Raw genomic sequence first — 23753 nt, forward strand, 5'->3', positions numbered from 1 at the left:
ACCAAAGCACCGCCCCCTAGCGTCAACTAAAGGAGAGACACCCCTTGAACAACAAAACCACGCCACCTCCCAGTCATCCCGACAATTTAAATCGCTCCACCAACCAAACTGCCCACCACGGCTTCTCCTCGCTGCTCAACATCATCTCTCTGATCTGATCGACCTTTCATCACTATTGGCTTGTCCTCTCCACATAACATCTCATCAACATGTCTGCTTACTACTACAATGCTCACCAGCAACACCCGACGCCAACAATGGCGTCGGCCGTTGGCCACAGTCATCACGGCGGCCGCAATCGACGGGCACCGCGTCTGTCCATGTCTCAGAACGGCCACAAGCAACAACAACAGCATCATCATCAGCAACAACAACACCAGCAGCAGCAACAGTACCGCCAGATCCGCTCCCTAAAGGAGATGACCGACAGCCTCAACCTCAACACGTTCCGTGTCAAGTTCGAAGCCGGCCGTTCTTTCGATCTAGAAGATGACATGGAGTTTTGCCCAGGCCTGCTGTCTGAAAACGACGTAAGTTATCACTTGATTCGTCCATACGGATGATGACTTGTCCTGCGCGTCGCTGTTTTGTCTGGCATCGCCCTCGTGACTCATATTCTTACGCACCTCCCTTCCAGTTGGTTTCCATCCACAGTTCTTCTGAGCGCTCGTCACTGGCTAGCAATTCTCCGGAAAACTCGCCGTCTCAGCCATCGCAGGTGGCGCCAATCTTCTCTCTGAACGCATCATCACCTTCATTTACTCTCCCCACTCTGACGCAACAAGCAACGAAGCTGTATCAACCTGCGGCCACTCGCGCCCGCAATCCTATTCCGATTGTTCACCCTTCGTCGCGCCCAGCATCGCACATTAGCATGTCTACTCCCATTCCGCCTTCTGGGTCCCCAGGCATGCGCATCCCGCAGCAGATCGGTGCCGTATGGTAGAGTCGACTAGACTGCACGCCCCAGCTTGCTTTCATGCACATGGGTGGTGCAGGCTAGTTGTCGACCCTTTGTCGGTATCGGTGTGTGTGCGGGATGACTGAATTTAGGAAACCCAACTTGTCTCTTCTCGACAGCTGGGCATCTTCTGGGCGCGAACACCGGACAGACGAAAAACAAAACCACAAACAATAGAAACGACTGGTATTCGTTGACGAACACAACGGCAACAAAACAGAGTGTGGGTTCGCACACATGACTAGCTACCATGCAACATCTTGGGACATTCTCACCAACCTGTCCATTCCTCCCATCTCTGTACAAAACTGATCCTCCACCGTTTGACGCGGACTTTGGACTGCTTTATGAGCGAATATCCAGCACTCTGCTTCTGTCCGACCGGCGAGCAATGGACGACAATCGATACCTTGTTTCTTTTCTTTTTCTCTCCCATTCCCCTTCTTTCCTCTCTTTTGTTCAATCTTTGGCATTTCTTCCACGGTAAACAAAAAAGAAACGAAGAAATACCCGATCTGGATGTCCGGTGCTCTCAGTCTCGAAAGATGGCGACTGTCTTTGAGACGACGACTTTGCGTTTCTTAATATTTTTCGATTTATTCGGTTACGGATACAAACGTTTCTCGACAAAATTCTAATCCCTGCTTATATCGGTATCTACAACGGAGTTCTTGCGGCTTTGCATCGTTTCATGTCTTCCCATAAAGGAGCGGGCGACATTTTTGTTTCGACAATGATAAAATACGGCTGATCACGGGTATACGGGATGAAAGAACAAACTTTCATAGAACGAGCGTCTTGGGACGGCATCTTCTCTCTCATTTTCTGGTTATGGTCTTTTGGTTTTCCGCAAATGGAGATACAACGGCGACAGGTTAAGAATCGCTGTTTGTTGGTGTTCTGATGTGCTATTCTGGTTTTGGCCAACTGCGACGGGTTTGTCTGGGAGCAACATCGGGGAGGTTGGCAGGCAAAGAAAGGGCCTAGCGGCCCTTGCGTGTTCACGTTTGGGTTTTTGGTATTTTTTGCTTGTCTATTTATGGTTGGGTCAACTGTGTCTCCATTGATATCTTGCCGCTCTAGCTTCTATTTCTCCGTGTCATTTTTCTGGTTCTTGGGTCATCGTGTACAAGCTCTGTTTTCTTTAGCAGCTGCAGGACTCTGGTAAAGGGAGGGTTTCTGAGGAGTCGGTTTCTGCTTTTCTGCTTCGGAGATTCCCGTGTCGCGACTGAGAGATAGTGGAGCAAAGGAGCATCGTGTATTCTGCATCTTCCTCGTGGTTCAGTTGGCAGCGACGGATAATAGCGGCCATCCGTTTTTGTGACGTTTTGTTGGATTGTGTTACCATGTGTGATGATGTCGTGTGCAAATTAGCTGAGAAGACGACGCCTGTGGGCGCTGCAACCGGGAAAAGACTCGAATGAAAGAAATATGAATATAAAAGCATGAACAGTGACTATTTTGAGCACGTACTCGTATGCTTGATTGGCACGAATGCATGCTTTGTACGACAGCCTAGGGCCAGGCGCTTCTCCGCATAGTAAAGCATATAAAATACTGATAGAGCGCGATATTGCACCTGGCGCTTAGGGCAGCGATCAGCTTGAGGGCCAATACGAAGGTGAGCTGACATTGTGACGCCTGCCGGCGCTTTGTGATGTACCGGTCGCGCAATTAGATAATCACTTGACTGCAAGAGCACATCAGCGCCTGCCTGTCTTGGCCGTAAGTTCGTAACGTCGTCCATTAAGTAATCGTATTAAAAATAATTGTTTCCGTTCGCTCTCTCACCGATCCAGGCCTCGGACCTTGATGAAGCGGTTGATCTGCTCCCGCGTCAGCTTCTCGTTGTACTCATCGCTGCAGACGTAGAACGAGATGAGCTCCTGGGTGCAGTCGATGATTGCCTCCATGTCGAGCCCGCTGTCGGCCAGCCACTTGATGAGCCACTGCAGCATAGCGCCCCTTCCACCGTCCTGCGGGCTGCTATCGTCGCCAGCTGCAGCGGAGCCGACCTGTTGGCCACCTTGTTGGACGACCTGCTGGCTGCCATTTGCCGCAGCCGCCGCTGCTGCTGCTGCTGCTGCCCCGCCGGCAGCGTTCATGCTCAAGCCACCACCACCGACCATGCTGTTCATGCCGGCCATGTTCATGCCACCCAAGTTCATGCTGCCCATGCCCATGCCCGCCATAGTGCCCATGGTGGCCGCCATGCTGTTGATGCTGCCGAGCGCACCTAGCGCCACCATACTGCTGCCCATGTTGGGCGTGCCGCCGCCACCGCCACCACCAGCAGCGTTTTGTTGGGATGCCGCCACGGCGGCTGCGCGAGCCTGTGCCTGGACCAGAGCGGCCGCAACACCGCCGGGCATATTCGGGGTACCGACGCCCATGCCGGGCGTGCTCGGCAACATGCTGCCGCCGCTACCGCCGCCCGGCGTGTTGCTGCCACCGGGCGTATTGGTGGCACCGGGTCCGCCGAGCGTCGACAGCGACGAGTAGGACGTGTGCAGTTGGGGCGGCGCCGGAAGAGATGAGGGTCCGTGGAGGCCACCGCCGCCACCGGGCGTCATGCCGCCGACGTTGCCGCCAACAGCTCCACCAACGCCCGCGTTGGCTCCTGCGCCGGCAGCACCTGGACCACCGGCGCCTCCTCCGCCCGCTACACCTCCCGCACCTGCACCTCCAGCCCCTGCACCGCCTCCCACACCTCCCCCTCCTCCAGCGCCGCCACCGCCCCCTCCGGCTCCTCCTCCCGGTGGCAGCACCAGAGCCCACAACAGGGCGGTGACGGCAATGACGTGAGGCGGGTACAGCAGCGGCAGGTCGGTCATGTAGTGGTCGTTCACCACGTTCCAGGCATGGGCCAGCTCGTCCGGATGCAGGCCCAGCTCGCCCTGCAGCGACAGCAGGGTGCGATAGGGGGCGTGGACGATGAGCTGCGAGCGCAGCTCGGAGATCAGGTAGAACTCGCACTCGCCGATGCGCGTGATCTCGAGGCAGTGCGCACCCACGTCCGGCCACAGACCCTTGGCCTCCTGCGAGACCTGTCGGATGTGCTGTGGACACTCCTCCGTCTTGCAGGCGAGGTACAGCGCCGTCGCCATGACCAGGTATGGATTCGTCCGTCGCAGCTCCACCTGCAGGTAGAACCGCTTGAGGTACACCTGTGCCGTCGCTAGGGCCTGCTGTCGCACGTTCGTCCGCTTTCCCAGCCGGTTAAGCTCTGCAGGGGTCAGCGGGAGGGAAAGGAGAAACAGAAGAAGTCACAGGCGGGTGAGAACTCACGCTGGAAGAAAAACATGTTCAGGTATCGCTGCTCCGGCAGCGGACACATCTGCACCAGGCTGCGTTCCTCCTCCTGCCGCTGCCGCCGCCGCGCCGCCAGCTGCTCCTTGCTGAACTCCCAGAACCGCCGCTGTGTCGAGTCCCAGTAGCTGGCCGCCATTGTTGCTGTTGCTGTAGAGCTCCCGAGTCGAGTGGAGCTCCAGGAAGCTGGACAAATAGGCAGGAGGTAGGCGCAGCACGGGCACGTGATATAGAATTGCGCCCGGCCCCACTTGTCTGCCCAACGACGGGAAGACTGAATGAACGCCTTGCCCTGTGTCGAGCATATATGGGATTGCCCCGCCATCTATTTCGTAGAACTCAACCTGATCACATCTGACGGAACCTTGATGTGCAAGGAGGCTAAAAAGCCAAGCAGAAATCCTCCCGACTGTCAGAGACGAACGAACGACTTTGAGCTCAGCGTTGAAGACAAGGCTGAGCCTACACTAAGATTGCGGCTGCTGCATCGTGACAGTGCCGGCAAAACTAGCCTGGCAGACTTCCTAACCATACCCCTCCACCCCCCTATGCTATCCTCTCACACACATGGGGCGACGAAGAGGTCACGTTTTCAGACATTCAGAACGACTCCTACGAGAAGAAACGTGGTTATGACAAGATCCGGTTCTGTGGGAATCAGGCAACTCGCGATGGCTTGAAGTACTACTGGGTGGATACCTGCTGTATCGACAAGTCCAATTCCACTGAACTGCAGGAATCCCTTATCCGCATGTTTTCGTGGTACCGCTGTGCTGCCAGATGCTATGTATATATGTCAGACGTTACGGAGTCGCGCGTGACCCGCTCGAAAGCAAAGCGCTTAAAGACGAGCGTTGATACCATCGCCTCGTGGCAGTCCGCCTTCCGAGAAAGCAAATGTCAACGCGCTGAGGGGTAGCCCTCTGTCCAAGTTCAGTGTTGATGAACGAATGAAGTGGGCAGAGAAACGGAAAACGACACTAGAAGAAGACAAGGCGTACTCCTTGTTCGGCAATTTCGGCACACAAATGCCATTACTGTACGGCGAGGGAAGAGACAAAGCTTTCAGGCGCCTACACGTCGAGCTCGACAAAGCAAACAGTAAGCCGAGATCCGTCCCTGCTTGACTCAAGGCTGACCGAAAAGGCCCAAGTAATGAGAGCCACAATCGCTGTTTGACTGACTTGCGTCTTACGGATCCTCGTGACGACAAATCTCGCATCGAGGAGGCTAAGGATAGCCTCTTTAGAGACTCGTACATTTGGATTTCTGATAATGAAATCTTCAACGAGTGGCGCAACAAACCCGAAAACAGACTGCTCTGGATAAATGGTGGCCCGGGAAAAGGCAAGACAATGTTGATGTGCGGCATCATCAAAGAATTGGAAGGGCAACGTGGCAGCCCATTGCTGTCCTATTTCTTCTGTCAAGCAGCCGACTCCCGCATCAATAATGCCACATCCGTTCTACGAGGCTTGATGTATCTCCTGCTGGTGCAAAAGAGGTACGATGTGGCTGGCAAAGTTCTCTTTGAAGATACGAATGCTTGGGTCGCCCTGAAGACGATTTTCATCCAAATGATGGGAGACGACAATTTTCCAAGAACCTACTTCTTTATAGACGGACTCGATGAATGTACTACGGGTCTCCCATTTCTCCTGGACTTCATCGCTGAGCAGTCGACAGCATACGCGAACATAAAATGGGTAGTGTCTAGCCGGAACTGGCCAATCATTGAGGAGAAGCTTTCCCTTCCATCACAAAAGCTATGGCTCTGCCTTGAGAACCAGGATTCCATTTCTGGAGCTGTGACCAGTTACATTGAGTACAAAGTCAGCAAGCTGGCAGCACTCAAAGACTACGATGAAATCGTGAGAAGTACCGTCCACAGCTATCTCAGGGCTCATGCCAAAGATACCTTTCTTTGGGTGGCTTTGGCTTGTCAAGACCTTGCCAGGACAAATCCATGGAATACGATCTTGAAGCTCACAACCTTTCCATCAGGGCTCAAAGAACTGTACGAGCAGATGATGAGGCAGGTCTGCAATCCGGACTGTCCTGCAGATACTGAGCTCTGTAAACTCATCCTGGCCGTTGCTGTTACTGTATACCGCCCGGTTACTTTAGACGAACTGGCTGCTCTTTCTGACAAGTCTGTCACTACCTCTGAAATTTAAAAAATAGTTGGACTTTGTGGCTCGTTTTTAACATTGACATCGGGCCTACAAACTGTGTCTCTAGTTCATCAGTCAGCAAAGGAGTATCTCCTCGACTCTGGCAGTGTATTGCTGTCTGGGATATATGCCATGCACCACTATATTTTCACACAGTCCCTGAAAATAATGTCTTCAACCCTACATAGGAACGTCTACAAGCTACGAGATCCTGGGACTGACAGAGGAGATGTCAATGTTCCACTACCGGATCCTTTATCTCATGCGCGATATTCATGTTGCTTCTGGATTAACCACCTGCACGACTGCATCACTGGCGAGGGTGCTCTCCTGAGTCCAAAAGACATCGACGCTATCGACATATTTCTGCGGGTATATTATCTCTACTGGCTTGAAGCTCTGAGCCTCATCGGAGCTGTGTCGGATGGTATACTTTCAATGGCAAAACTGGAAGGTTTGCACCGGGTAGGTCGTTGTGATTCCTCCACTCTCAGCTTTTCTAACGTTTGTAAAGAACCCGTCAACCGACTCTCGCCGGTTCGTGGAAGATGCATATCTTTTTATGATACATCACAAGGATGTCATAGAAACCAACCCCCTTCAAGTATATTCTTCAGCGCTTATATTCAGCCCCGAACACAGTGCAGTCAGGCGGTACTTTCAAACGGAAGAACCAGACTGGATAAAAGTAAACCCACGATGACTGGTTTTTGGAGTGCTTGCTTACAGACGTTCATAACCAGGAGTCACCATATGATAGGGTCGATTGACTGGTCAGCAAACGGACAGTGGCTTGCATCGGGGTCAAACGACAGTGTTGTCAGAATCTGGAATACTGTAACGGGAAAATGCAAACTCGAGCTCAAGAGTCATATTTACACGGTCACTTCAGTAGTCTGGAAACCGATGAGCGAGTGGCTTGCGTCAGCATCTGCCGACGGGACTGAAGATTTGGGACGCCAGTACGGATCAGTGCCAAAATACGCTTAAAGGGCATGATGATACTGTCAAATCAGTGTCTTGGTCAGCTGATGGGAGATGGCTTGCGTCAGCATCTGCCGACCGGACAGTGAAGATTTGGGACGCCAGTACGGGTCGGTGCTAGACTACGTTTGAGATTGAAGCCCCTTTCGATAAATATGAGAGCGGTCGGTTTATTCCATTTCAGATCACACATCGCGGGCCTCACGGAAGCAAAGGATTGACGCCTATCTCAGATCATGGAACACCTGGACAACAGCCTGGTCGAGCAATACAGGACTGCTCGCAATTGCAAGTACCCACGGAACAATTCAACTATGGGACCTTGTTACCAGAACTAGCGAGGACACACTGTGGCAGGCCGATAATGTCAAGGCAATATCCTGGTCAAATGATGGGAGGCGGCTGGTATACGCCTCGGTCTATGGCACCATCAGGTTCCGGGACCATGTCACGGGTGAACACACAGAGATAGACGATCCCAATAGTAGTGTCTATGCAGTAGCATGGGCAGGAAGTACGGGACGGCTTGCAATTGCATTTGGTGACGACACAATCCGGATCTACGACTCAGCAGAAAACCAGTGGGCCACGATGAAAGGCATCGACGGGGCTATCTTAGTAGCCTGGTCGGCGGACGGAAGACTGCTGGCAACGGCATCACAAAGTGGCATAATACAAGATCTGGGATCAGACTGTTCAACGTGCCGATAACAACAATTCTTCTCTCTGGAGTCGTGGCGAGGAGGTAGATTGGATATTCTGGCCGGTCGGCAGACAGCCCACGTCTTCAGCAGCAGACGGTACGATCCAGGTCTGGGATCCCGATACGGGCCAACGCAAGCACAAGTATAATAGCTTCACTGCGGCAGTGGCCTGGTTGCCTGAGGTGGTGGCCTGGTCGGATGACGGGAAGGCTTTTGCAACGAAGTCCTTCGACTCAATTGCTATCTGGAACCTTACCACAGCTGACTGGAAGGTCGTTTTTCGGTCAAAGGGGTATCCACTTTTGCTCGACGACAAACGGAGCCGTTTAGCGCAATTTGACTGGGAATATATACCGCTGAATATACCGGTGGACATACGGTCAGGCTTATATGTTCCTAGTACCTCTCCCCGAACTTCGAGGTTGGGGTACAGTCTGCACAAGAGAAAATTCTGGATTGTATACGAAGGTCGGAGATTTCTCCGGTTGCCCTCAGAGTACGACCCGAAGTGCATCACTATATCAGGGTCGAATATCGCGATAAGCTGCCGTTCTGGACGCGTGCTGATTCTGCAATTTCGGGACCCTTTGCCAGTTTGACTTAATACCCGTGCAATATATAGCTTTTCTTAGGCTGAGGAATGCGTATGGGTTTTCTTAATTTACAGTCCTATTTGTTTGTGCTACTCTGTACTTTGTACTATGTAGTATGATTTGTAGTTCAGCGTTGCCGCCCAATCAAGAGATAAGTCGGCTAGCTAGCCCAATTGAACATGCTTGTCAACTGGCCAGTCCTATGAAGGATGCTATATAATAACATATCATACTAATCAAACGAACATAAGATGCCAAACGGAACTGTGATACTCAGTTTGAGCTCGGCCAGATGGGCCTGTACTCTGTAGCTGAAGGCCGGAGAATAGTACGGCCGAGGTAAGGTCGGATTAGGGGAAACCTGATTGGATGGCGCTTCTTCCCTGCGTACAGGCTGCTGCAAGACCTGGAAAACTCAAAAGTGTAAGCCGAGCGGCACCGAAACTAACCTCAGCTAGGAATCCTGATTCCACGGCCCTACCGATCATTAGGTTAGCCAAGCTCCCTAGACGACCACACGCAACCCCTCCACGGAACCTGGAGCTCCTAGCAGTCTCTGCGCGGCTCTGCGACGACGCAATTGCTTTCAAACGAACGATGCGCTAGCCTTGAACGACGGGCAATTGAGACGAAAAAGAAGAAAGAAGCGAGGAAAAGATAAGAGGCCGAGTTTGTTCCTCCACCTTGACGACGGCCCGCGCCCACGCGACCACTCCCTGAGCTGCCCGAGGTTGCCATGGTCGGCTGGTCATGACGGCCCGCGACGACGAGGAGGCTTTCCCCCCGAGCCGGACGACGGCCGTGACGGCCAGCGGGGCCATGACGACAGCAGCAGCGAGCGACGCGGAGGATGCGAGCGAACGGGCGCGACACGATGTCGACGCGCTGTGGCGGCGGCTGGATCCGCAGGGCAAGGACCTGGACTTTAAGGGGCTCAAGAAGGGACTCCGGCGGATTGACCACCGTGAGTGCAGCCTCTTCCGGCGTGGCCGTGCTTGTTTTGGGTGCGATTGCTGACGGGATAGCGATGAAAAACGCGGACGATATGCTGCGGCAGATCATCAAGCTTGTCGACGCCGACGGCGACGGCAAGATCCAATATGAAGGTGGGACGACAGACACGCAAAGCGTCGTCAGTCCTTTGAGCTGGCTCCCGCTGACAAGGCAGAATTCCGGGTGTTTGTCGAGACGGCCGAGCACGAGCTGCTGACGCTGTTCCGGTCGATCGACCGCGACCACGACGGACGGGTCAATCGGACAGAACTGCGCAGTGCCTTTCTCAAGACGGGGCTGTCGGTGCCGGTGAAGCGGCTCAATGGCTTCTTTGACGAGATGGACGCGAACCACGACGGGTACATCAGCTTTGAGGAGTGGCGGTAGGTGTCCCTGTCGGGGTGTCCCTTTGCCCAATGGCAAGCACAGCGGCTGACGTGTGCAGGAACTTCCTGCTGTTCATCCCGACGCGCGGTGACTCGACGCTGGCCACGGCCTTCTCGTATTATGCGGCCACGGTGGTGCTCAATGCCGAGGGCGATTCGCTGGTCAGCGATGAGACTCTGGAAGGCTTAGGTACGGCCGGTTCTCTCTTCTACGCCCTGTTTGGTTCTCTCTTGAAGCTTGCCCATCCATCTGCGGCGGAACCGAAGGCCGTGTCGTCGCGGACGCGCGAATCGGAGCTAGACTGCGGGGAATCGGCCGAAGCACACACACTCACATCACAACTGGCGTCATTACCAGCGCCATCACCAGCCCTACCGCCCTCCCCCCGGCGATCGTTTGCGCCACCGCCGTCAATGGAGGATGACGGGGACAACCCGGGGGGCTATGAGATCAACAGCCTGGACGATCTCGAAGACGGCGAGGTGGACGACGACAAGCTTCAAAAGACGCAGCAGGGGCGTGCAAAGATGTCCAAACTGACGCAGTACATGCCCCATCCAGGATACTTTGTGGCAGGCGCGCTCGCGGGCGGGATCTCGCGGACGGCAACGGCGCCGTTCGACCGGCTCAAGGTGTTTCTGCTGGTCAGCACGCGGGCCGGCAGCAACGCGTCAATCAACGCGGTGCGCCACGGTCACCCGCTAGCGGCGCTGCACAACGCAGCGCGGCCGATCACGGACGCGGTGGTGAGCCTGTACCGAGCAGGAGGACTGCGGACGTTTTTTGCAGGTGGGTGGTGGTCATGCTGCGAACAGAGTGGACCTTGGAGGCGGTATGAGATGCACTCGCTAACAGCCCAGGAAACGGACTAAACGTGGTCAAGATCATGCCAGAGACGGCGATCAAGGTGAGTGCAGCAGCACAGCCCAGCAGCACAGCCCGGCAGACAGCTGACCCCCCCCTTAGTTTGGCTCGTACGAAGCGGCCAAGCGGGCCTGCGCCTCGCTCGAGGGCCATGGCGACCCAGCACACATCAACCCCTACTCCAAGTTTGTGGCGGGCGGTGTGGCCGGCATGATTGCGCAGTTCTGCGTGTATCCACTGGACACGCTCAAGTTCCGGCTGCAGTGCGAGACGGTCGCAGGCGGACCGACTGGACGGGCGCTGCTGATCCAGACGGCACGGCGAATGCTGGACGCGAACTCGCCGACAAACGGCGGCAGTGGACGGCGTGGCGGCTGGCGGGCAGCGTATCGTGGCGTGACCATGGGCCTGATCGGCATGTTTCCTTACAGCGCCATCGACATGGGCACGTTCGAGCTGCTCAAAGGCGCCGTCGTACGCTACAAGGCACGGCGTGACGGACTGCACGAGGACGACGTGGCGCCTGGCAACGTGGTGACTGGCATCATCGGGGCCACATCCGGGGCTTTTGGCGCGTCTGTCGTCTATCCGCTCAACGTGCTGCGCACACGGCTGCAGACCCAGGGCACCGCTCTTCACCCGCCCACCTACACTGGCATCTGGGACGTGGCCTCGCGCACGATCGCCAACGAGGGCTGGCGTGGTCTCTACAAGGGCCTCACGCCCAACCTGCTCAAGGTGGCCCCCGCCCTCAGCATTACCTGGATGGTCTACGAGAACTCCAAGACCCTGCTCGGACTGCCGTGAACCGTGAGCCGGAGACCCGAGACCACGGCCAGGAGGCTGAGTTGAGTCTGGACGGGCCTCGGCCCGTCGATCTACAGAGGCCACGCGGCCCGGATCTTTAGAATAACCCCAAATTCATCCTGATTGGCATCTGCGTCTGCAGATACGAGGCCTGATCGATCTATCGCAAGGACCTTTTTTGTTGGTTCTGTGCTTCAGCCACCTCCTGTTTACTTCCCCTCCTTTCCTTTCCTTTGTTCCTGCCATCCTCTCCTTCTCTTGTCCGTTTCCCGTTCCATTTTTTGCTCGCACCTCTTCCCTTTTCCTCCTCCTTTCCACTTTCCGTTCTTCCATTTCCCACCGTGCTGCAACGCTCGGCTGTCTTCGTAGCACCGGGCACTGCCACAGTGACGGACGCTGTTGGCCAGTGCGCACATTCTGGACTGCTCATACCTGCCCAATGCAGCAATACGACGGTGCCCCAGGCAGCCGTTTAGGTGGTAGCTGGGTCCTGCGCCAAGTCCGGACTAGGAGCACAATTTCCCCTTTAGACATAAGTGTCCCGCGTTCCTTCCCCATGGGCGCCTTGCCAAGCTTTCTTGTTTCGCATACAGCAATTCTGTATACAGTAATATCTCCTCTATGCCTGACGCTATCGCATCTCCTACCCGACGACATACTACACCATGGAACGTCAGCCTCTGCTGGAGAAGCGCGGCTCCATCGCCGGCACGCTGCCGCCGCTGTCGGTGAACACACATGTGCGCCGTCGCCGCCGTCGACTGCCGCTGCACCACATCCTGTTGTCGTTGCTGCTGCTGGCGACGGTGCACTTCTGGCTGTGGCCGCTGTCCTTTGGGTTCGTTTGTGCATGCTTCTCCTTTCCATTTCCTTCTTATGAATCTACGTCTTTTCTTGCGTCACTTCCTCCCACTCTGACACCCACAGCACTTCCCCTGTCAAGCAGCCGGCCCGTGGCAAGGGCGCCCCCTTGGAAGGGCCTCTCGAGCTCACCGATCCAAAGTGCCGCATCTACAACATCTACAACATCTACAACAGCAGCGGTCGTGTGTTCCGGCCGCCGCCGGCAACGTATCCGCTGGTCTTGGGTCCCGGTCACCGGCTGTCCTTGAATCAGGGATCGCGGCGCCGCGACGACCACGAGCACAGACATGAACACTGGCGTCAGGTGCACGTCGAGGGTGACATTGTGCTCCGACAGGCTGATGCCGCCCATCCGGACGGGGCCGTTGTCGTCGAGCTCGTCTACAACGATGAGCGCATCTACTCCGACGTCGTGCTCGGCCATGAAGGCGATCCGAACAACCAAGCCTTCACCCTTTTTGTCGACGATGGCTTCTGGGTCGACGAGCTCGACGATCTGGCCACGACACGGGGCTACCCCTGTGCTCTGGCTCGCGTGACCGTCTGGGTGCCCGAGCGGACTGGTACCCACCTGGACCGCCTCCGCATCGCGTCCACCTACCTGGGTATCAAGCTGGTCGAGGGCCTCGACATGACCATGGCCCTGTCTGCACATTTGTACTCGCAGATTTCCGACGTTGTCGCTGGCGTCCAGCTGTCATCGCCCTCAAACAAGTCTGAGTCGGGCTTCCACTTCGCCGCGAAGAACACCGAGATCGTTCTGACCGCTGGCAGTGTGGCTGGTGGACCGTGGGCGCTGCGCCACTCGTTGGCCGTCAGCTCCTCGTCGGGGACTGTCGATATTGAGGTGGAGGAGACCGACGAGACCGACGTCTCCGACGTGGCGCCGTACCTGTCACTTTCCACCGTCTCGGGCGACATCAAGCTGCGCGAGCTGCCCTCGACGGCCAGCCGGCCCGGCCACTCGCTGTACGTGGAAAGCCGTTCCGGCAGCATATCCGTGTCCGATGCCGTCTTTGCTCGCATCGCGCGCATCCACACCGTCTCGGGTGACCTGGACGTCAGCCTCCGTCCGCAGGCCCCGCTCGCCGGCAACAGCACCGCCGAGGAGCACCGCGAACTCGAACTCGAAACCTCCACTGTCAGCGGCCATACTGCTGTGCAGCTGGCCTACGGCGACGATCAGCCGCCGCTCGACTCTCTTCGCTCCCGTCATCACGCCGTCTCCGGCAACATCAACCTCTGCTATCCCAACGCCTGGGCCGGATTCGCCCGCCTGGACACCCTCGTCGGCGGAAGCGCCAGGCTGCTCGGCAGGGACGTTCACGTGCTGCCTGACGACAACCCGCACTTCCCGCCGTTCGTCGGCCACCACGTCGAGGGCACAAAGGGCAGCGCCGACAACGCGTCAACCGTCGAGGCCAAGACCACGACCGGGTCGATCCTGCTGGCATTTCCCGAGTAGGCTGCGATCCGACAACGGAATCTAGTTTAGCAGGAATCGAATAGAGCTCAGCGAGAGCGAATACATTTTGTAATATTCAAAGCCTGGCTTTGCCCGGATCAGGTGACATGTCTATTATTCGACCGCTATGGCAGCCACGACCGAGCGGTATACAGTGAGTCAGGTAAGTGGCAAAATAAACAACAGAACTTCTACCGGACATCCAGCAATGTTTATTAAATCTATTGTCAGAAACAAGCCTACCTCCCCTCACGTTCTCCCCCACAGTCCGGCGGGCGTTCCGGCCTTGGCCAAGAAGGCCAGGGCCGCACCGACCAGACAGGTGACGCCGCTGAAGATGGATGTCTGCAGATAGCCGCCGTAGGCGTGGACCAGACGGCCGTTGATGGGCGGGCCGACCAGCGCGGCGATGGATGACAGGCCCATGCCCATGCCCATGTACGTGCCCATGTTGCGGGGGTCGGCGACACAGATGGAGAGGGCGACCGAAATGCCGGAGATGATGGTGCCGGACGTGAATCCGAAGAAGATGGCGAAGACGACGAGGCCGGCATTGGATGTGATCGTGGTCATGCAGAAGATGCAGATGCCGGTAGTGGTGCAGCCGACGACCAAGACGTTGATGCGGCCGAGCCGGTCGGCCAAGATGCCGGGGATGATGCGACCAAACGTGGACGCGCCGTTGACGATGGCGAGCAGATACGACGCCAGTGTGGCGTGGGTCCCGATCGAGACCGCAAACGACGGCAGGTAGAAGAGCGGCATCATCATGCCGAGGAAGGAGAAGAACGAGGCCACGAGCAGGCGGAAGTCGTTTTGGCGCCACGCCCCCACGAGAAAGAAGCTCGTCTTCCGCGGCGGCAGTCGGGGTCGCACCGTCAGACACGACACCACCAGCGAGCCCAGCATGATGAAGCCGATGATGCGCACGGCCCAGCCAAAACCCAGCCGCGCCTCCTCGGCCGGCGTGTTGAGCATGCGACTCAGCGCCACCGGAAACACCACGCCGCCCAACGACGAGCCCGCGATAATGATTCCCAGTGCCGCCCCGCGCTTCCGGTCAAAATACTGCATCGCCGCAGCCATGGCCGGAAACTGCATCCCGCCGCTCGCGAGGCCTAGCAGCACGCCCTGGGCTAGGAAAAACTGGTAGTACTGCTTGCAGAGGCTGATCATCATGACAGCAAACACGCAGCAGAAGGCTGACAAGTGGAGAACCTAAGCCTGTCAGAGGAGTAAGATCAAGAAGATGGACGAGAAAATTGACTCACCATGGCCCCATATCGATCGAAGAGCGGCCCCGACACGGCCCCGGCCAGATACTGGAAGAACGTGCTGCAGCTGCCGATCCACGAGATCGTGTCGGCGCTCTTTTCGGCGAGCTGGTGCGTCATATAAAACTCCTCAAACACACCAAACGAGTTGGCGAAGCCCAGTGTCGAAAAGACTACAAAGAAACCACCCGCGGCCACTGACCAGGCTAAGAGACCACCATCTGGTGCCGGTTCGAATCCGACTGCTGCTTTTTCGACATCGCCGACCGGCTGGCCGTCTTCTCGACTGCTGCTACCAGTACTATCCTCTACCGGGGTGTGTTCTGGGTCCATTGCTGTTCTATCAAGCTTGCAATAAGCACGCAGTGACGATATATACAGAGAGAGCAGTAGGCACACCAGAAGGAGGCATTGCAGAGACTTGAAGAATATATACTCCCTCTCCCCAGATAGCCACATCTTACGCGCCCCGCCTGGCCCGACTTTCTGCGGTGCTATTTGTTCTTATGGCGGAGTTGAACGAGGCTCTCGATCGGACTCGGCTTCGGGGCCGCTAATTCTGGCGAGGCTTACGCTAGATGACCCACCTTATCCCCGAGAATTGTATCAGCACTGTAAGCTACCCCCGACTTTGCTAACACCAAGGCATGACAGTAAGCATCGGCTGTTGAAGAGGTCGAAAGTGACCATCAATTTCTGCAGCAGTGTCCAGTTCTGTTCCACATCCGTCTTCTTGTTGCTCTAATGGCCGATTCCGAGATTCGACGCCGAAGACGTCCAGCCGTGTAAGTTTCCTTTCCTCTGGCCAGCTGGCTCAAGATGCCCTAACACGATCCCTTAAAGCTCTTGCGCGCTCTGTCGTCGGCGGAAAATTCGCTGCAATCGCGAACAGCCATGCAACAACTGTCTTCGGGCGCGCAAAGATGCTGTTTGCGTTTATGAGGATCTGCCACCGTTGCCACAGCTGCAGCAGTCGGAATCGCAGCATGGACGAGTGGTGCTGCCAACATCCTATCCCACCGAGCCAGAAGCTGTGGCAGCTCCTCTCCAACCTTCCCCCACAACCCTGCCGGGCCAATTCGCGGAGATGCACCCGCCTTTCGACATGGATGCCTCCTTGGGCAAGCCCGCATTCACGGATGAGGTTTGCGTGGGTCCTGAGACGGCGCTGTCTGACAGCTGCATTCGTCGCGCATTGAGACGACAAATTCGCAAGCTCGAGGCACAGCTGCGTGCCGTTCGGCGCAACCAGCAACCACGTCATCAAGGTGCCCCTGCAAGTGCGGGCGTGTCCACAACTGCTGTTGCCACATCGCCCTCTTCACGCTTGACGCAGCCAGAGCAAAGCTCTCCCAGCCTCAGTCACGAAGCCGATACCGGTACCGATGTCGATGCCGACTCGCCCCTGTCGCCGGTGTCGCCACCGTTGGACACACCGGCGACGTCGCAGAACCTCGTCCGATCGGCGGCCGGTTGGACTAGACCCGTCATCTGCGACTCCTTTGCAGGCCAGGGTCACTCGTACACTCGCTGCCAAGGCATTCCAGGATATGCACAGTTCACGAGCCGCAACGTCATGCACAAGACACGCCTCCTTGGCCAGAGCCACGGTGTCAACAGTGTCATGGGGGTATGTAAGAAACAAGAGGCCGGTAAAGAGGCCAGCGACTGAAAGCTTCAGAGGCTGACTGTGCAGTTCCGCGACATCTTCGAGTCGATCGAGCTGTCCATCGTGGGCAACAAGCAGAGCAAGGTATTTGTTGACATGCATCGGATCAAGCACCTCGCCCGCATCATCAAGGCGCAGCGCAGATCCCCGTGGCCAGTCACCCTTCCGAGCTCGCTGGCAGCACGACGCCGCGACCTACCGCCGCGTCCTCTGGCCGACCAGCTTGTCCAGTGCTACCTGCGCAGCTCTGAGGGCCTGTTCCGCGTCCTGCATGTGCCTCTGTTCCAAAAAGACTATGAGGCCTATTGGGCGGATGCTGCTGCTGCTACCGGTTCTTCATCTGCGCCAGACACCGCCTTTCTGGTGCAGCTGTGCCTTGTGCTGGCCATTGGCACCGCCAGCCACCCCGAACACGTCCGACTGCGCCCCAATGCTATCCGCTGGGTACACCAGGCGCTTTGCTGGGCAGCCGAGCCCGACTTCAAGGCACGTCTGACCATCCAGACGTTGCAAAACAGCGTCTTGCTGCTGCTGGCACGCGAGGCTGTCGGTGTTGGCACCGACCTGGTCTGGATGGCCGTTGGAAGCCTTCTGCGCACCGCTGTCTACATGGGCTTGCATCGTGATCCGCTGCTGCTGCCCAAGAGGGCCACTCTCCTGGCTGCCGAGATGCGCCGCCGCCTGTGGAACACCATCCTGGAGCTGGCTGTTAATACGGGATTATGCGCCGGTGGACCGGTCATGCTATCGCTGGCTGACTTTGACGCGCAGCCCCCGGGCAATTTTGATGACGAGGAGCTGTTGGGTGGCAATGGTGATGGTGACGGGACCATCGATCTTGAGAACTCGACGGAGAACAGGACAAACCTCTCCAAAGAAGGCCGCCCGCCAGACGTCTTCACTCAGACATCTGTGGCCATCGCGCTGCGCAAAACCTTTCCGCTGCGCCTGGCCATTGTTCACTTTCTCAACGACCTGGAGCCACGCGGCTCATATGGTGAGACTTTGCGGATCGACAAGGAGTTCCGAGCTGTATTCCGGGCGCTCTGCCAGACGCTGGATTCGTTCCAGCGCAGTGCCAATAGCCGCACCGACGGCACCGACGAAAAACCGATTCCTCACGTCCAGCTGGCACTGATCGACCTGCTGATGCGACGGCCCCTATTGTGTTTGCACGTCCCCTTTTTCGGCGCCGCCGTGCACGACCTGGCTGCCTATGCCTTCTCTCATCGCGTCGTCGTGGACACGGCAGTCAAGATCTGGAGCACTAGTACCTGCACTCAAAGCGCACACGACTTCTCTCCGCCGAGCAGCGCGGCCACGCCAAAGGGCCTCTTTCCACCACCATCCTCCCCTCTTTTCTCCGACCCAGACGAGATCATCCGCATCGCCATGCTCGGTCCTGGCCCCCTCCGCAATCTGACAGCGCAGGCAAGCCTGCTGGTGGCCGCTGAGATCAAACTGAAGCTGCTCGAGGACATTGCTCAGGATGGCACGCATCTCATGTCGGCGCTCACCTCATCTGGCCTCCAGTCACCCCTAATTCCCGTTCGGCCTGACTTGATGACTATTTTGCACAGCGCCCGCGACTGGTCTTTAAAGGCTGTCGAAGCGGGCGAGGTCAACTGCAAAGGGCACCTATTCTGCTGCCTTGTCCTCGCACAGATTGGTCAGATGCGCCGAGGCATGACGAACCCGGCGAATGCCGCTCCCGAGATAAAGCTGGCCCTGGCTCACGAGCTTGTGCGCAGCGCCGAGGAGTCACTGGATATGTGTATGCCTTTGATAGAGCGCCATCGGGCAGAAGGACAGGCACGCTCGGAGACCGAAGCCAGGGCCGCGGCAGCGGATGGAGAGCTTGAAGGAGCTGCCGTAGAGATAGCTGCCACGCCTGCTCTTTTTGAAACTGCAAGTACTGCCGCGGCCGCCACAGCTGCCGACGCCGCTAATGCCGAAGCTAGCCTGTTTACGCGTCAGGATTTCGATGTGATGTCTGATCATATTGAAAACTGGGACTTCCTCATGTCTGACATCCAGATGTCCGATCTGGGCCGTTTAGGCGATCTGTACAATTGGCTGTTCTCAAACGACTCGACATAGGGGATTTTGACTGAAAGGGCAGTGGCTACACTGTATCCATTGACATGGTCACACATAAGCTTAGGTAGCGACTTCTGATTCTGTAATCTATCTTGTTGCTCGGTGAACGATGATATGTAAGGTTTCTTAAAAAGGAAGGAACCACAAAGGCTCGTAGAAGTCAATTAATACACAAAGTGGCGATTCAAAACTGTCTTTTACCATCTCATCCATCATCACGTCTAGCAACAACAGAGTGTTAAAGCCGAATCAATGACCTTTATAGCTCTGAATTCCACATCGAAGCATTTACCGCAATCTGCAATCATTCCTACGAAAAATTCGCTGCCTCTTTGATCTTTCTCTCCTACGAGCGAGGCGCCGCCCGGCCAGAAAACCAGGACATGGCCAACTCTCCTGCATACCCGCGTACCACAACGTAGCGTTTCTCTAACGCGGTCACCATGGCGCAAAACAAGGATCCCCAAGTGACACATCCCCATGACCCCCGGCCACGCCAAGAAGCTTATATATCGTTGTTACTGCTATTTGTGTCCGCTGTGACTACCGTTATGCAGCCATACATGATCATTTCCTCAACCTTGTACTCATGAGGCATGTTACGCAAGTTTCCAATTCAAATCGCTCTCGTCTGTCATCGATTCCCGTCTATGGCTACGTCTAATGGTCCTCTGCTCTTTCCTCTGTTGCTCCCAACTGCTTACCATCACGTGCGCCACGGTGGCGTCCGTGGCAGATACGCCTTGCTAGCGATAGCGTGCCGCAAGCCTACGGCGCCGGCCAGCGGCCAGCTTGTGAGCAGTGACGACGACCACGACGACGCTCCGCTGGTGTGGCGGGCCGGATCGACCTTGACCTTGTCGTAGACAGACGGCAAGCTGGTGGCGTGGTATTTCTGGCGAAGAGCATCGTAGGCCGGGCGATCGTAGAGGCGCCAGAACTCGTCCTCGTCGTAGTAGGCATGGGCGTAGAGCCACTTCATGCCGCCGAAATCGTGGCCGAGGCGGTGTTCAAGGTCGCGGTTCAGCTCTACGCAGCGGGCAGCATCAGACGGGCCAGGGCCCCAGAGACCGACGTTGAGCATCTGCTGGGGTGGCATAGCGGACACGACGGTGTCAGCGGCCAGCTTCGAGTGCGGGTGGAAAGTCGGTCGGGCCGATGGCTGCAGCGGGCAGAGCCAGAGCGGCCAGATGCCAAAGGTGTCGGCGGTGTAGTCGACAAAATCGGCGGCAGTGGTGTAGGGCAGGGCGAGGTCCTGAACGACGTACGTGGACGACTGGCCGGAGGCGTGCAGGGCCTTGTAGAGCATGCGGGTGTGAAGGAAGTCGTCGAGAAACCGGCGGGTCCAGCGGTTGAAGGGAAAGGGGAAGTAGGAGAAGGCCGAGCGACCGACCCAGAAGCCGCCACGGTCGTAGCGGAAGAGATACTCGGCGAGGGGGACGTATTCGGTGGCGGGTTCATCGGGCGAGAGGGAGGCGGCGGTGTGGTCGCGCACGTGGAGGTAGAACCAGGGGTCGCGGGGCTGGCTAAAGGTCTGGCGGCTGGCGGACTCGGACGGCTCATCGTCAGTCATCTCGCCAGTGATGACGACGCCATGGTGGCGGCCAAAGAGGATGCCGTCGACGTAGTCGAAGCGGCTGCGCAGCGGGTCAGCGGCGTCGCGCACGGCGGCGATGGTCTCGGCCACGCTGGCGCAGCGACGGTAGGTAGTGCGGACGTAGCGACGTGCGGGAACGAGCTGCAGCTCGAGCAGCGTGGCAGTGCCGAGAGTGCCGAGAGCGCCGGCGGCTCCCCGGAAGAGGTCGCGGCGTGGATCGGCAAGGTCGGGTGTGGCCTCGACGACATCACCGCTGCCTAGCACCATCTCGACGCGTCGCACGGTCTGGTCAAAGAAGCCGTGGCGGAACGAGCTGCTCTCGCCAGCCGTGCCTGCATAGCCGCCCCCGGCTGTGATCCCGGGAAATTCCATCACTACCGGTGGCACCAGCCCGCGGGCCAGCGTGGCCGCCACCAGTCGGTCCATCGGCACGTTGGGCTCGACCAGCGCCGTGCGTGCAGCCGTGTCCACTGCCAACACGTGGCTCAGCGCACTGATGTCCACCACGCCGCGGCCACCGCCCCGTGCTCCGGCGCCCGGCCGTGTCGAGTTGGTCGACCCGTGGAAAATCCGGAATGGCTCCCGCCGCTCATAGTGGCTGCGCACCGCCTTGGCAATGGCCGCCACCGCCTGCTTGTGCACCTCCATGGCCAGATGCAGAGGACGCAGAGATGGACGGCTGGCAGGGCGCGGCGCTCGGAGCTGAGGCTACCAGAAAGCACGTAGTCGCAAAGCCGCAGATGCGATGAAAAATTCCGTGCGATATTACTACGACGTACACTCGGAGCAGTAGCGCACAAAACGCACCTGCCCCACACGCCCAACGCAGCAGCCATCTCGACCGACACAACACTATCGGCTGCCGACTGCCGGCAGCATCTCTATGCCAGTCTGGCCCTCAAGCGAATTCCATGTACTACGCGCCAGGGTATCCCTTTCTTGCATACGGAGTAGTCCCCCCTGGTCAAATGCTCATGATCCGGGCCTGTCCGCACGCAATCATGCCATCCTTATCGCTGTCCTCTGCCCTACCCTCAAATCACGCACATGCATAGACATGCATCACAAAGCGGAAAGGCTGGCCCCGGTCAAGCTAGATGCCGTAGCATCGCCTCCTTCCAACATCGCCGTGCCTCTATGTCAAGCAGGTCCGTACGATACGACTTTCCCAACCTGGTTATACGCCGTTTCAAACATGCTGTATAATGCTTAATCAGCACACCCGTCACCCGTACTATGTAACAGCCCAGCTGACTACTCCAATCATCGACTTCCACGCTCCTCCTCCCACGCTCCAACCCCACGCTCATCCAGCCGAAATGGCCGTCGCAACTGTGTACACGGCCAATCTTTCCTTTCTGCTTGGCGTGCATGCAGACTACACGTGCCCCCCACGAGCAAATACAGCTTGGGCGGGACTCGCTGCAAGAATGAGTCGTGATTCCCTCGACATTCCCCCACACGGCTAGAACTTGGATGGACATCTATCCTGGAGAATCTCCCCTTCACATCGGTGTGCGAGAGCAGCAGCAGCTAGCAGACGGCCTGCCCGACTGCCACCATGAATCATGGGACACTTTCGCCCCCGGTCCCCCACGCTAACGCACCGTTGACAGCAACAAGTACTCCGTAAGATACGAGCGACTCTCGACATTGGCGAATGTGAGACTGAGGACATGGAAGGCGGGGGGAGGGGGAGGGGAAGGGGGGGCGAATTACATCCACGTGCTGCCGTTCTTCCGCATGCCGCTTCTGTTTCTTTTTCCAGTTACCTGCCGTGGTCTTTCTTGCTTTTTATAACTGCTTCAGGCCCGCAGAACGATCCGGTTTTCTCTGCAGATCGCCGCTTTCGCCCTCCATCCACCGCTTCCCCCCTTTTCCATTCTTCCAGCAGGCTCAGTACACGTATCGCATCGGACATAGTAGGCTCCCAGCACCACAACAGCGCAGCAGCACCGCAGCGCCGCAACACAGCCCGCTGAGGCCTTGCAGTTCGACATCACTGATCTTGTTGCTGCCGTGGACTCTTGCTGGCACGTCTCCACCGCGCCATTTTTCCCGTTTCAGAGCTCGGGTCTCTACGACGTATCTTACGCTTGGTCATTGCCGGGGCGGTGTGTGTGACTGTTTATTGCTCGACTCTAATTGCGACAGCTGCCGGTTGTTTACCACCCACTTCGAGTGCTATGCCAGCGACCCATCTGTGTGGGAAAATATGGGCCGGGACCACCCTGCGATGTTTTCTGGGACGGGCTTGATTGGCCGGGACAAGGCCATCGAACCACCGTCCCCGTTGTTGTTATGGCAGGCCCACCGCGACCCAAGCAAGTCCGGAGTCCGGAGTACAGAGTACGTCGACGTCGAACTGCGCTCTTGGCCGCTCCTCGGCTGCCTCTGGGCTCTGTGGCTCTGGGCCCTGTGACCCTGCCTTGTTCTCGTAAGATACGGATCTCGGCCGTGCGAAACAGGGGCATGGCCAGCAAGTCGCACCATCCGTCGCCGTTGCGTGCCGAGTGACAGGTAAGATGGCAGAAAGAAATACCCCGATCACGTGTGGCATTGGCAAGCTCAGCCAATGTTGAGCTCCGTAAACGACTGCCTGGTCAGAGAAGAGGATACAGCTGCAAATAGCAATGGGCTCGAGCTGCCTTGTCTGGCATAGTGTGTCTGGGCAGCACACCAGGGGTGAAATCGACTTGGGGGCCAGGCAGGTGAGATGGGGATATGTATCTTGGGCGCATGCGACATATCTTGCAATGTAGCCCTCGCCCTCATCTCGCCCTCTCTTCCCTACTACGGGGTAGGTAAGATACATAGTACAAGGACAAGGGGGATGGCCAGCAAGGCCTGGCTTAACGCTCTCTCTGCTCGTACATGGCACCGCCCGTGGCGCCCATCGGTTCCGCCGACCGTGGCCTCGGGTCGCCAATTTCCTCCTTAGCAGCCCAAATTTGACTGCTATTGTGCCCCAGGTGGAGACTGCCAGTCCAAATAAAGACAGCCGAAAG

The 23753-nt window shown here is 57.2% G+C and overlaps 8 protein-coding genes across 8 annotated transcripts; 5 read left to right on the forward strand and 3 right to left on the reverse strand.

The window, feature by feature from the left end:
• Positions 1-419: 419 nt before the first annotated feature.
• Positions 420-946, forward strand: CMQ_4373 (uncharacterized protein; the record flags this gene model as incomplete). Its single annotated transcript, XM_014312529.1, has 2 exons — positions 420-530; positions 638-946. The coding sequence occupies 2 exons, from the start codon at positions 420-422 to the stop codon at positions 944-946; spliced, it is 420 nt and encodes a 139-aa protein (XP_014168004.1).
• Positions 947-2748: 1802 nt separating this feature from the next.
• CMQ_4384 (c-type cyclin) lies at positions 2749-4409 on the reverse strand (the record flags this gene model as incomplete). Its single annotated transcript, XM_014312540.1, has 2 exons — positions 2749-4187; positions 4250-4409. 2 exons carry the CDS (start codon positions 4407-4409, stop codon positions 2749-2751), a joined length of 1599 nt encoding a protein of 532 aa, XP_014168015.1.
• A 5066-nt stretch (positions 4410-9475) lies between these two features.
• Positions 9476-11776, forward strand: CMQ_4888 (calcium dependent mitochondrial carrier protein; the record flags this gene model as incomplete). Its single annotated transcript, XM_014313044.1, has 6 exons — positions 9476-9689; positions 9751-9831; positions 9894-10101; positions 10164-10894; positions 10966-11012; positions 11072-11776. The coding sequence occupies 6 exons, from the start codon at positions 9476-9478 to the stop codon at positions 11774-11776; spliced, it is 1986 nt and encodes a 661-aa protein (XP_014168519.1).
• A 665-nt stretch (positions 11777-12441) lies between these two features.
• On the forward strand, positions 12442-14105 carry CMQ_4627 (uncharacterized protein; the record flags this gene model as incomplete). The annotated part of the gene is made up of 2 exons (XM_014312783.1): positions 12442-12614; positions 12704-14105. The coding sequence occupies 2 exons, from the start codon at positions 12442-12444 to the stop codon at positions 14103-14105; spliced, it is 1575 nt and encodes a 524-aa protein (XP_014168258.1).
• Positions 14106-14354: 249 nt separating this feature from the next.
• Positions 14355-15712, reverse strand: CMQ_4390 (major facilitator superfamily transporter monocarboxylate; the record flags this gene model as incomplete). Its single annotated transcript, XM_014312546.1, has 2 exons — positions 14355-15323; positions 15377-15712. 2 exons carry the CDS (start codon positions 15710-15712, stop codon positions 14355-14357), a joined length of 1305 nt encoding a protein of 434 aa, XP_014168021.1.
• Positions 15713-16123: 411 nt separating this feature from the next.
• On the forward strand, positions 16124-19148 carry CMQ_4889 (c6 zinc finger domain containing protein; the record flags this gene model as incomplete). The annotated part of the gene is made up of 3 exons (XM_014313045.1): positions 16124-16164; positions 16223-17009; positions 17076-19148. The coding sequence occupies 3 exons, from the start codon at positions 16124-16126 to the stop codon at positions 19146-19148; spliced, it is 2901 nt and encodes a 966-aa protein (XP_014168520.1).
• A 706-nt stretch (positions 19149-19854) lies between these two features.
• On the reverse strand, positions 19855-21393 carry CMQ_4421 (FAD-binding domain containing protein; the record flags this gene model as incomplete). Its single annotated transcript, XM_014312577.1, has 1 exon — positions 19855-21393. One exon carries the CDS (start codon positions 21391-21393, stop codon positions 19855-19857), a length of 1539 nt encoding a protein of 512 aa, XP_014168052.1.
• Positions 21394-21802: 409 nt separating this feature from the next.
• Positions 21803-23167, forward strand: CMQ_4799 (uncharacterized protein; the record flags this gene model as incomplete). Its single annotated transcript, XM_014312955.1, has 2 exons — positions 21803-21897; positions 22900-23167. The coding sequence occupies 2 exons, from the start codon at positions 21803-21805 to the stop codon at positions 23165-23167; spliced, it is 363 nt and encodes a 120-aa protein (XP_014168430.1).
• Positions 23168-23753: the final 586 nt, after the last annotated feature.

Source organism: Grosmannia clavigera (assembly GCF_000143105.1).
Source record: "Grosmannia clavigera kw1407 unplaced genomic scaffold GCSC_97, whole genome shotgun sequence".
NCBI lineage: Eukaryota > Fungi > Ascomycota > Sordariomycetes > Ophiostomatales > Ophiostomataceae > Leptographium > Leptographium clavigerum.